The sequence below is a fragment of the Micropterus dolomieu genome, linkage group LG05, assembly GCF_021292245.1.
Source record: "Micropterus dolomieu isolate WLL.071019.BEF.003 ecotype Adirondacks linkage group LG05, ASM2129224v1, whole genome shotgun sequence".
Taxonomy (NCBI): domain Eukaryota; kingdom Metazoa; phylum Chordata; class Actinopteri; order Centrarchiformes; family Centrarchidae; genus Micropterus; species Micropterus dolomieu.
Genome location: NC_060154.1, coordinates 33466045 through 33479602, shown reverse-complemented (window position 1 = coordinate 33479602; position 13558 = coordinate 33466045). Strand labels below are relative to the sequence as shown.

Here is a 13558-nt window from a genome sequence, read left to right as displayed (position 1 = left end):
GATAGTCATCGTCTGTTCTATCTTAAGTCATAAAGATTACATTAGTCACTAAGATCAATTAACCCTGGTACCATGGGATTACTAAAAGGAATGTTAGAAAGGTAAATCTACAAAATATATATATATTTTTTTTTAAATGGTAACGCAACCACATACACGTGTCAGTGTACTGTACAAATATTGTAAATCAATGCATTTATTGTATAAATTTCCAAAAATCGCTTAAAATCGCCGTTTTGTCGTTTCTCTCGCTCATTTTCAATCGCCTGCCTAGGACTTCCGGGAACTCTCTGCGGTCTCCATGAACCACGTGACGTTCAAGCATTTTGGACCCCCGCTGACACAACTCTCTCTCTATAGGGCTCTGCCTTTACCAGACTGAACAGCGACCAGGAGTACCGTTTAAGTGCTTTTCATAACAGACCGCAGCCCATGATGCTGATGACTGACTGCTGTACTTACCTTAGCATTTACATGTAATCAAAGAAAATGCACATTTAAGTCAGAGTTATTTATTACAGTAATGTCTCTACAGTGTTTTGGAGAAAAAAAGGGTTAGGGTTACTGCTGATTTCATTTTCAAAACCTTGTTTTGTGGGATTTCTTTTATACTACAACTGAATGACAATATGTCCATATAATAAGTCCTTACATGAAAAAGTATCACAATAATTAGCTGCAGAAAAACAACAATCTTCAGAGAAGCCACCATTCCTTCTTAGTATAGTTTTTGTCCTCAATGGTCAGCTCACCCAAATGACAAAACATGTCCACGCACTCCTAACGATATACAAGATTTGAAATATCCACCAATGACATTTCTGACATTACTCAGTTCGCCACTTTCATTAGAACTGTTTATTCAGCAGAAAATACTCCCACTGTAGCATATGTGGAAGAAAAACACTGCTGTTGAGGTTTTTTAAGGAAACTAAATTTCAAAATCTTCTGCAAATGAACATAAAGCATTTATTAGAGATACCAAATAGAGCAAATGAGAATTTTCTTCTGATTTGGGTGAACAGATCCTGAATGAAAACAAAGGTGTAAAACCTGTTACATTTTTTTTGTTGCAATATTTAGCATACTACCTAATTGACCCTGTTGACATTTATTAAAGAGACATCCATTCACTTTAAACAGCACTGCCTTGATACTTTTCTATTCTCAATTTTTAAGCATTTGTTCCAATTATTCTGCAGCTATCTTAACTGTCTGAGTCAGCCCTATTATCAGACTACACACTGACACTTCTACAGACTGATGAAAAAAACGTCAATTCTAAAACATTAGAAGTGAAATAATGAGTGCTGTGATCCATCTTTGTCATTAGAGAGTTAGTTCCAGCAAACCGTGGTGGAATTCTGTGCTGTTACTAATTTTGACTGTTCCATCCGCAAATCAGATGCTTTCTGCTTGGACAAACTCATTCATGCTCTTGACAGAGCAGAGGTCAAAAACACTTCGCAGTCAAATGTGGTGGTATTTCATATTGTCGCAGGTGTTTCTGAGGAAAGAGGAGGGATTTGGGACTGTTGGAGGTGGTGACTGAGAAGAGGAGGGGATTGTTCGATGCTATCTGATGACATCAGTCAGTTGAAGGGGCCTCCTGAGGTTCCCGATTGACTGAATCAAGAAAAGAAGAGAACAGTAACATTTAGTTTAAAAAAATATTGTGATCTAAATAGTATGGTCATCTAATTGTGTCATAAAAACTCAATAAATTGCAAAAGGTACAAAGATAAGGTGCAATTTAATACCCTTTTTTCCTGTTCTCGCTTCATTAACGTGTTTTTGTGAAAATCTTAATTTGTGGTCTTTGAATGTAATACATCCCCCATAAACGAAATACTGTCTTATATTTGGGCCAATACAGTAACAGGAACGGTTTACCATGGCAGTTAAGCCTGAGCAGCAGGGAATTCCATTACAAATGCAACAGAAAGTCTGTATGTACCTTCCTCTCGTGCCTTCATGCGGGCGACAAAGTTGTAGCTCTTGTTCCTGCGATAGTTTTCATAAGGGTCATCCAATGACACCCCCACACCTTTATACTGGTCCCATTTATCCCTGATGTCTCCACCTTTGATGGGGTCCTGGATGCCCTGTTCTTTGGCCCCCAAACCACCTGAACCACTCCAGCCTACAATAGATAGGACAATACAAGAAGAGAAGGAAAGGTACAAGGAGTGTGGTTCATTTCACTCTCATGTAAAGTTTCCAAATACAGCCAGTACATTTCATAGTAAAAAGATCTCAAATATTCTTATTGGAAAATTGAATAAACAGTTTAAATGAAGAAATAAAGAGATAAAACAAAAGAGCATACCCATCTTCATCAGCAGTTGATGGCCCTTGTTCTCCTCCCCTAGCCTGGTATCTGCAGACAGTTTAGGGGGAGGGCCCCCGACCACCGATGTGGATCTGTACAGATCAGAAGAGATGGTTATATACAGTAAAGTAAGAGTCTTTTATGAAAGCATCTTATCAAAGAGCAGTGAAGGGGACTTACGGAGGGGAGGAGCTCTCCGATTTAGGGCCTCTGCGTCTCTTGGCAGGTGAATGTGAACGGGATCTGGATCTGGAGCGAGAGCGACTCCGAGATGACCTTGATCTACTCCTAGACCTAAACAGAGGCAGGTTAAGGCATGTTAAGCCGAGGGCCTCAGGTTTTAAAACAGTTGTAATGATGATGAAGAAGCAAGATTCACAGTATGTAGGCTGGAGAAACAGCAGGAGGGCAGCTGGAAGAACGTACTACTTTGCTCAGTGAGCTAAGTGTGGGCAGTCAGTTAGCAGAGCAGCAGCTTCAGTCATCCATCTGTACACACAATGTGTTCAGGCACAATATTGAGGGTAGGCCACCGTGATATGACACGCAATCACTATATAACATGTTTAAAACGGGAAAAAATGGAAGTGTAAAAATACACAGACGGCTGTAGTAATTAAACAAAACAGAAGCACACCTGTCAGACACACTTGAGATGGATGACTGAGAAACAGCTCAAACGCCTCATGTGTAGACAGGCAATTATACTCCCTCTCTGAAAACATCCACTGCAGGAGCTTAACCAGACATAACAGTCACAGCCAGTTTCACAGATTTAGTTTCTGTTTCCACTGCTCTTTGCTTTGGGGATAAGTTCCTGGAACTAAATTTAGGTTCTGCTCAGGAGTTGTTGGCAGTGCTGCTGCTCATGAATGGCCATGATGTGCGATCACATTAAAACTAGAGCCAGACCGATTTATCGGCTGATATGAGCTAATTGCATTTAAATCGGCATCAGCGTTTATGACAACAGATATATGACTATTAAAAAAGAAACAGAGTTGGATCCTTCACTCATGCCATAAATGTTCCATAGTTTGCCCACCAGAGGGCGCTCTGCAGCTCCTCTGTTAACAACACTGTCTCACCATGAAAACATTCCTTACTTGCTAACCCTCCCATTTTTCATTGCCCTCTCCCGGCTTCCTCCCAGCTCACAGCAGCATGTTTAATGTTAGAGTAGTTGGGTGTTGGAGACTACGCTGCTGACAAACGTGATTGTAGTTTTATTTCTGAAACAGTGTGGCAGTTGTAGCGAACAGTCCTCTCCTTTCTCCCCAGTTCATCATTTCTAAATATTCACCAACATTGCTTACAGCAGCTAACGCCGCCCGTTGCTACATTAGCCACAAAGCTAATGCCATGTTTATCAGTGGCAGAGCGCTACTGTCGTAATGAGCCGATAAATAACGTATTCTAAATATATCTGCGAGCCCTTTGTTTGTAGTTTAGTCGGCGTTTCGAAATGATTAAACCAGAGTGGACATGTAAGAATTAAAAAGAGAGCTGATAAAGAGATAAACTAGATGTGAATAAGCTCCATTTGAAAGTAGTTCAAACAGCAGATTATGTGTAAGGTATAATACACATGCTTATTCTCTGTTTACAGATGGCTGAAAAAGTTGCACCTTCCTGCAGCAATTCTTTAAGTTGTTGAGACTATAATCTATTTTTTTCAACATAATTCATTTAGGAAAAGGTATTATAGCCCACATACAGAACAGCTGTCTTTATCAGCCTGTAATAAGTGTAGTTGATATGGGAATGGGGTCTACTATCCAAATCATTTTCGCCGGTTTATAAATCAGCTCTTTTTCAATTTAATATCCGCATCGGCCACCAAAAACCCATATTGGCCGGGCTCTAATCAAAACTAGGAGGACTATGACAAGGAGCTAGAGTCAGAGGTAAAAACCAAAAGGTGGGCCACAAGATCTTTTAGTGTCTGGCATAAAACCAAAGCCAAAAAGCGGTTGAAAAATGAAAAAGAATAAACACAGTCATATGAAGATCATAATGCACACAATGTGGACAGCCAAAAACTACAAAGTGGTCCATTTTGGGCCACTGACCGGCGTCTGCCAGTCCCTGCTGGGACCTGGATTCAGAGTAAACAGTAACGACATCAGCTCTGCTTCTTTCATTGTTGTCCCACAACTGCTTACTTCACTTTCTACCAAACGGTGAAGATAGTTGGTGTTCATTTCCAGATTGGAGAATCATAATATAATTTATCATGTGTTTCTGAACATGATTCATCAAGATTTAACAAATCACAAAAGGCATTATGCAGATACCTGGATCGGGAGTAGGAGCGGGAGTGGCTCCGAGAGCGGGAGCGAGATGACCGCGACCGTGACCTGGAGGACTTGGAGGAGCGAGAGCTGGAGCGAGACGAAGACCTCCCTCTGCTGCGAGAGTGACTCCTGGAGCGACTACCTCCACGACCACTGGAAGGCGTGAGCCATGGAGGGAGGGGGTAGGTTGACAGGTACAGGAAGGATTCAATTCAATGAATCAACAGTGAAAACTAGTTTTTAATTATAAATCCCAAACAACTGAATATGTGTGAACTAGGACCAGATGATATCCGTTTTATTTTTCCCAAATTCCATGTTTTCTGTTAAATTGTTTTCTGAATTCTGTGTCTTACAATTTAAACAGATTTTATCATCAGAAAGAGTGTGTAATAATGTGGTGGATGAATACAATTTCAACAACTCAATAAGAAAATATTACAAATGTAATCAATATCAGTGTATCAAACCAAATGTGCATATAGATAAATGTATGGGATTTCTTTATGGGGACAATTCACCATGAATTTGGATGGATTTTACTGTGAATTTTCCCCTTTTAAATAGGTTATTAATTGATTACTAATCATTTCTTCCTACAGATCTTCTGCGATACAGCCTTCATGTGTTGCTTGACGTAGCTTTTAATTTTTTATATGATGGTGGTGTGTGTGTGTGTGCCCTCGGTGAAACACTGACAGAGAGCAGAGGAGAGAAGCAGGCTGCACGTAAATGACACGTAAATTAAAATAAACATAGCAGTGTAGTTTTTGTTGTGTTAGTTTGTTTGCCTTCAGTACTGTGAGAAAGATGAAAACCCCAATTTTTATAAATGACAACCACATTTTGGCAGATTCTGCAACATCCCGCTTATAACAGCTGATTTCATATTTATTGGCCAATTCTGTGATTCCATCCGGGTCCTAGTGTGAATCATGAAGAGATCGATCCAAGATCCAAAGATCCAAATGAAGAGGAAACTCACCTGTTGCGTTTCTCCTGTCCCTTTTTTCTCCTAGCTCTCATCTTTGCCCTGAAGAACTCATACAGGCCATTCTGCTCCCAGCCTTCACTGATGGAGGAACAGACCACAGCCAGCTGTAAACTCTAAGACCTCCAGCAATTTCTATTAGAAACTAGAAGTAATACTCAGATGCTGCTGCTATACAACTACTGAAAACAATCTGATGATTTCATGATGCTCCTTTACTAGAAACTGATTACTGTCATTTTGAACTATTGAACTACTTTATAATTAAAGTACAAACACCACGCTGAAAATAGCCTAATTCTGATTGGGCATGGCTTGTAAAAGTGCGGCACACTTGACAAGAAGACCAACAGTGAAAAGTAGGCACCATATGACTACTGTAGGGTTGGGTTCTGACAGTTTCAATGTTGATGTTTAAACTCTCTCACCAATAAACTTATGAAATCTTTTATCTCCTCTTTTATTGATAATGTGCTAAACATTCTGGTAATGTTGACAGGCTTCTCATTTTATTTACCACAGCCACTTATAGGGACTGACCAGTTGATAAATTCTGATTACCCCAATTACAATTTCAAATTCAGTCTGACTTGTCTTGCAGATGGAGTCGACATGTGTGTATACCTGTTCCTAGGCCGATCATGGGATGGAGGACTGTAGAAAGCTTCCACAGCAGCAAGCAGCCGATCACTAGGTGGCATAGGAGGGGGCAGCCGGATGTCTTTAGGGTCCAGAGGTTTATAATCACAGTCCTCGAGCTGAGCAATTGACAGTACGAGGAGGATCATGAGACATGCAGGTTTGACTGTTGAGGGTAAATGAGTTTAATGAGCCTATTCTAAATTCAATTCTAAAACTGTGCTGGTAGTGGATGAGTCTTTTATTTTGAAAACTACAGTACTGTGGCAGATTTACATTGGCCTTCTTGCCAATCTATTTGTCAATTTTTACTCCACACATTACTGGTACTGTTCATTTAATCGGTTTTCTCATGCCCTTGCGCTCAAATCAAAATCAGGTGACTTACTTTGACTAGCGGAGCCATGAGACCAGCTGGCAGGTCAAAGTAGGGTACGTTGGGCACCAGACTGGGGTCATCTTGGACCGGATGCTGCCGATGACGCATGTGAGGTGAATGGCCATTGAAGCCGTGTGGGGGTGGACCAAAATCGGGGTGCTGGCCTGCACCCCAGGGAGGATGATCAGCCCCCATACCTGGGGGAGGCAGCCTCTGACTGGGATGGTGATGGGGGGGAGGACCTGGCATGTCTGGGAAACAGAGGTCCATATTCTTAAATATGCAGGAAAAGTAAATTCGGCTCATTTCAACAACATGGCAATTGAAAGTGCTTTACATAATTCATAATTATGTAAACGCAGTCACTCACTGCTCTAGAAAGACTAGAAAGGCGCTATACAAGTACGGAGCATTTACATTTACATCTTGCACACTGTGCCCTGACCCCCACCCTCTGGCATTCTCTCACTCAGTCAAGCTCAATATCTTCAGACGTTTTGCAAACACAATGTCTGAGAAACAACCAGCAGCAAGAACTGCCCATCCCTCCTTTGCCAACAACAACATATAGTACAGAACACGTGTGAACATATCCCGGCTCCACGCGGAGCTTCGCCATCCTGACCGGGATACATCAAAACAGTTGTTTAGTGCCAAGAAGTTGAAAGCTGTTGAAACAGCTTTTTCAATGAAATAAATACCATTACAGGTCCAACAATATATAGCCTTACAGCTTTTAAGTAAAGTTACTGATCTGATCAATGACTTCATACCTCCAGGATAATCTCCCTGAGCATAGTCAAAGCGGTGTGGGGTGTACGGCGGCCTGTCGTAGTGGTGTCTGGGAGGAAAGTCATCCTGCATAAAGCGTGGTGGGAAGCGTCCAAAATTGTGTGGTGGTGGTGGTGGGGGCTGGTTGAAAGGAGGTGGCTGCTGGTGAGGAGGGAAGGGCCCTCTGAAATGGGGAGGTCTCTATAGAAGTGCACATTAGAGAATACATTAATGTAAGTGAGCAGCAAAATCAAATCTTTGCTGCAACAGAAAATAAATAGTCAAATTCAGACTAGGATATATTGGAATTACAGATAGCACATGTAGAGTATACAATGTATAGTATAAAAACTAGAAATAAAATCAAAACAAAGCAAGTCAATCCAGCATAATCATCTACCACATGCCTGTATGCGTGGAGGAAATGGGGCCTCCCTCTGGCCCCACGGAGGCTGGTCAGGCTGGTTGCCCCATGGCGGCTGCTGGTCATATGAGTTCCATGATGGGGGGCCTTGATCTGACCCACCTGGACCGCTCCAAGGGCCTCCTTCTCTGGGTGGTCCGCCACTCCAGTTCCCTGGGTCCCTCTGGTCGTTCCACATGCCCTCATGGCTGTTCCAGGGAGGGCAAGGAGGGGGGGGCTGGTTTGGGTCAAAAGGAGGCTAAGGAAGGACCAAAGTCAAAAAGGACAAGAGCGTTGCCTGTTACCACAAGTCACACACCCAGTGCATCTGGAGAGTATTCGCAGCGCATCACTTTTTCCACAGCCTTATTCCAAAATGGATGAAACTCATTATTTTCCTTCATATTCTACAAACAATAGCCCATATTGACACTGTGAAAAAAGTTTGTTTGAAATCTTTGCAAATTTCTTAAAAAAAAACAAAAACACAAGCACATGTTCATAAGTATTCACAACCTTTGCTACTCAAAATTGAGTTCAGCAGCATCCTGTTTCCACTGTTCATCCTTGAGATGTTTCTACAACTTGATTGGAGTCCATAAAATGGTAAATTCAGTTGATTGGACATGACTTGGAAAGGCACACCCCTGTCTATAGAAGGTCCCACAGTTAACAGTACATGTCAGAGCACAAACCAAGCCATGACGTCCAAGGAATTGTCTGTAGACTTCCAAGACAGGATTGTATCGCGGCACAGATCTGGGAAAGGGTACAGAACATTTCTGCAGCATTGAAAGTCCCAATGAGCACAGTGGCCTCCGTCATCCATAAATGGAAGACGTTTGGAAACACCAGCACTCTCCCTAGAGCTGGCCGCCCGGCCAAACGGAGCGATCGGGGGAGAAGGGCCTTAGTCAGGGAGGTGACCAAGAACCTGATGGTCACTCTGACAGTGTGTCTCTATGGAGAGAGGAGAACCTTCCAGAAGAATAACCATCTCTGCAGCACTACACCCATCAGGCCTGTATGTTAGAGGGGCCAGATGGAAGCCACTCCTCAGTAAAAGGCACGTGACAGCTTGCCTGGAGTTTGCCAAAAGGCACCTGAAGGACTCTCAGATCATGAGAAACAAAATTCTCTGGTCTGATGAAACAAAGATTGAACTCTTTGGCCTGAATGGCAAGCGTCATGTCTGGAGGAAACCAGACACCGCTCATCACCTGGCCAATACCATCCCTACAGTGAAGCATGTTGGTGGCAGCATCATGCTGTGGGGATGTTTTTCAGCGGCAGGAACTGGGAGACTAGTCAGGATCGAGGGAAAGATGAATGCAGCAATGTACAGAGACATCCTTGATAACCTGCTCCAGAGCGCTCTGAACTTCAGACTGGGAAAATGGTTCATCTTCCAACAGGACAATGACCCTAAGCACACAGCCAAGGTAACAAAGGAGTGTCTACAGGACAACTCTGTGCATGTCCTTGAGTGGCCCAGCCAGAGTCCAGACTTGAACCTGATTGAACATCTCTGGAGAGATCTGAAAATGGCTGTGCACTGATGCTCCCCGTCCAACCTGATGGAGCTTGAGAGGTCCTGCAAAAAATAATGGGAGAAACTGCCCAAAAATAGGTGTGCCAAGCTTGTAGCATCATACTCATGAATACTTATGTCCATGTGTTTTTTTCATTTTTAACATTTCAAACAAATTTCTTTGAAGTTGTCATTATGGGGTATTGTTTGTAGAATTTTGAGGAAAATAATGAATTTCATCCATTTTGGAATAAGGCTGTAACATGACAAAAAGTGAAGCGCTGTGAATACTTTCCAGGTGCACTGCACACTGTACAGACCCACAGCAGGAAATTCTGGAGATCTGTTTTAAAAGCATCTGAAGTACGGTGATGGAAATGCAGGGGAGTGCGACCTGTTTCTGTTACAAAATATTGTTTTTCCTTGAGGACACTTGGCAGCCTGTGTGTACAACTGATTATCAATGATAAAATATACAACCGCCTTCCTCAGTGTACCCGTACTGAGATTAACCACAGAAGACAACTCAGACAATTATACAATAAATAAAAAGTCTATGGACACCACGGAGGGCACAACAAGAATTATTAAGCTACAGAAATGACATAGGGCAAGACATGACATAAGGGGTGGAGCTCTTGCATGCAGAACTGCAGTGGGTGATTGCGGGAATCAGGGTAGGACCATCCACAGGCACCGCAACTGCAAAGACAGGTGAGCTGGGAATGGCTTCAACAAAACGTAATCTTCTCTTCTCTCTCTCTTATCTACTTGTGCCAACTCTAGTCATCAAACTGAGCCTCATTCTCCACTCTTAACCACTACCCTCTCCAGCAGCTGCTTTGTACACCAAACTAATGTACAGACCAGTCACTCTTCATCGCATATTGTATACTGGCTGTTTTGAAACTGTCTAATGAATTAATGTAAATTGTGTTGGAGAGCAAAGATGAGTCAGTGCCTTCCTGTCCCAAGCCCAACTGAGCTGTTATGTGTCAAAGCACCTACAGAGACTCAAAATAAAGTATGCACGCATACACACAAACATGCACACACAGAGAGAAACACATAGGTCTTTACCGGCTGGTTGGGATTCCAGGGGCCAATGTGCTGGGGGTCATACCATGCAGGCTTGTTGGACGGGATGTCTGAGGGTCCACTGGGGTTGCTGGGGTCCTGTGGTCTGGATGTAGCTCCATCAAAATCCCCTGTAGGAGGACCCGACATGGGAGGCTTAACATCCCCTACACACAACACACACACCGTCACATTACAGCACAAAGATACATGTACTTGCCCAACATAGAGCAGGTCATAAACCGATACAGCAGAAATTAACAAGACAAGATGAAAATGTCCCCAGAACTACAACTGATAATGTATGCAACTGTTCTAATGTTTTTCATGTTTTAAACTGAACAAAATGACTATTAAGACTGTGCCTTTTGTTCTCACCAGCTTGTGTGGTCATAGGTGGAGCCTTTTCAGGCTCAGCAGGTGTAGCTATCTGTGCCACAGGGGCAGGCTGATGCGGCTGCTGCTGTTTGACGCTGGTAACAAACTCTTCGTGCTGGATCTTTAAAGCCTGGATCTGCTGCTGGAAGGCCAGCTGGATGGGCTGCACCACCGCCGCATACTCTGTTATCAGAGAGGCCTGAGAGAGAGGACAAGGGTGTTAAATCTGATCTGACTAAGGTCTTTATTTTCCTGAAATTATTATTATTATGGGTAGTCAGGGTATTCAGTAATGACCAATCACACAAGCTCCTCTCATCCCCTTTAAAAGTACCAGCAGAAACAGAGAGAGAGGCTGTGAGAGATAAAGAGGTTATCGTCATGGAGCACCAAACTGTAAAATGAAAAATACATACTACAACACATACATCGCCCCAAATATGCTGTCAATAATTGCATATTGGTGTTGCAGCTGCTGGAATATCTACGTGGCTTGTTATACTTGTGAAAACAACCAATATAGACTAATTAATACATAAAACTGCATTTTTCTCCTCTGCATATTTGAAAAATTCACTTAGGTCTTTAAAGTCCAAGAAACATAAAAGGGGTGTCCAAAGGGGGGAAAAAAAACAATAAAACTGTACGATTATGGAGAGGTGAGTGTGATCCTCTGCCATGGAGATGGTTCTAAGCAGAAGGACTCCCAAGAGAACATAATCCAATGAAAACATAGAGAGTATTTCCGCCTCCACAATCTGCACTAACAGTGTGTTTTTATTCACTTTTATACTTTATTACCGCCTGTGCGCCCTGTGATTGTCCTGCACCCCTCACTGAAAATGTGAAAAAAAAAACGTTTTGGATGAATTCTCACATCTTTGCAGCGGTAAAATCCTATTTATTTATATAGTTATTATTAAAGTCCCAATGCCTTTATTATTTAGAAACGTGACAAATAATTTGATATCAAATTGGTTTAATTACATTTACACTGATTCCTCCTAAAGTGTTTCTCTCATCTCCACTGGCCACACAGTGGCCAATCAGCTACTACGGGGGCCAAGGTGTGTCACATTAGTTTAACATGTAGGAGGAATAGCAACATGTTCCTTCCAAATCCTACAAATCAAATATTAGGAGAAACTTCAGATTTTTCAAGAGAGACAAGATGCATGCAATTTATAAAATATTAGGGCTGCACGATTTGAAGAAAAAGTCATATTGCGATTATTGCGGACAATATTGCAATTTGCGATGCGATTCTAAAGAAGCAAATGGTAGGCTACTATGAGTCTGCTTGCTTAATTATCAAGGAATGCACGAAATACTGACATTTTGAATCAGAATCAAAAGGAGCTTTATTGCCAAGTAGTGATTTACACATACAAGGATTTTGCTTTGGTGTTAAGGTGCTACACGTAGACAGACATACAGCTGACATAAATAGATGTAGAAATATATAAATATGTAATAAACAAATGGAAGTTATATAAGAATAACAGAAGAATAGAGAGAAAATAATACAACTGACAATATAAAAAAAATAAAATAAAATAAAAACAATGGAACAACAACAATTTACAATTAACAACAAATATGTGCAATGTGCCAGGTTCGTGCATGACATGAGATGAAGTGATATTTTGCAGAGACGACTGTATTATTTTAAAGGGGTTAGTGTCAGTTGGGGGCCCGGGCCTTGTTAATGAGGCTAGTTGCAGATGGGAAGAAGCTGTTTTGTGGAGGTTTTGGTCCTGATGGACCGCAGCCTCCTGCCAGAGGGGAGAGTCTGAAACAGTTTGTTCCACGACCATCTCCACTGTCTTCAGAGCGTTGAACTCCAGACTGTTCTGGCTGCACCAGGACACCAGATGGTCGATCTTCCATCTGTAGGCGGACTCATCCCCACCTGAGATGAGCCCAGTGAGGGTGGTGTCATCCGCAAACTTCAGGAGCTTGACAGACTGGTGTCTGGAGTACAGCTGTTGGTGTACAGAGAGAAGAGAAGGGGGGAAAGAATGCAGCACTGAGGGGAACCAGTGCTGATGGTCCTGGAATCAGAAACACGTTTTCCCATCTTGACGTGTTGCTTCCTGTCCGTCAGGCAGTCTGTGATCCACCTGCAGGTGGAGTCAGGCACGCTCAGCTGGGACAGCTTGTCCTGCAGCAGGGCTGGGATGATGGTGTTGAAAGCAGAGCTGAAATCCACAAACAGGATCCTGGCGTAGGTTCCTCGGGAGTCCAGGTGCTGGAGGATGTAGTGAAGGGCCATGTTCACTGCATCATCTACAGACCTGTTGGCTCTATAGGCGAACTGCCGGGGGTCCAGGAGTGGGTCTGTGATGGATTTTAGGTGGGACAACACAAGGCGCTCAAAGGACTTCATAACCACAGAGGTCAGGACGACAGGTCTGTAGTCATTTAGTCCCGTGGTCCTTGGTTTCTTGGGGACAGGGATGATGGTGGAGGCTTTGAAGCAGGCTAGCACATGGCATGTCTCCAGTGAGGTGTTAAAAATGTCTGAACACCGGAGACAGCTGATCAGTACAGTGCTTCAGGGTGGATGGGGAGACAGAGTCCGGCCCAGCTGCTTTGCGAGGTTTCTGTCTCCTGAACAGTCTGTTGACATCCCTCTCCTGGATGGTAAGAGAGGGGGAGGAGGTGGGGGATGAGATGGAGGACTGTGGCCGGTCAGTGGTGTGACGGGGGATGGTGTCAGATCTGTCCCATTGTCTTTCGAAACAACAGTAAATCTGG

General features: G+C 42.9%; 1 protein-coding gene across 3 annotated transcripts in view; it reads right to left on the bottom strand.

The window, feature by feature from the left end:
* Positions 1-496: 496 nt before the first annotated feature.
* The window catches only part of LOC123970831 (calcium homeostasis endoplasmic reticulum protein), a 27554-nt gene continuing 14492 nt past the window's right edge, over positions 497-13558 (bottom strand). For 2 of the 3 annotated variants that reach the window (XM_046049166.1, XM_046049168.1), the window contains 12 exons: positions 10799-10997; positions 10424-10587; positions 7817-8071; positions 7412-7610; positions 6648-6889; positions 6245-6378; positions 5615-5701; positions 4630-4782; positions 2513-2626; positions 2330-2424; positions 1958-2143; positions 497-1626 (listed from right to left, as the gene is read on the bottom strand). In XM_046049166.1, the coding sequence (XP_045905122.1) occupies positions 1589-1626; positions 1958-2143; positions 2330-2424; positions 2513-2626; positions 4630-4782; positions 5615-5701; positions 6245-6378; positions 6648-6889; positions 7412-7610; positions 7817-8071; positions 10424-10587; positions 10799-10997 (1866 nt within the window). In that variant the 3' untranslated portion in view covers positions 497-1588. The remainder of the gene's footprint in view (positions 1627-1957; positions 2144-2329; positions 2425-2512; positions 2627-4629; positions 4783-5614; positions 5702-6244; positions 6379-6647; positions 6890-7411; positions 7611-7816; positions 8072-10423; positions 10588-10798; positions 10998-13558) is intronic. The other variant, XM_046049167.1, reaches the window with a different exon arrangement.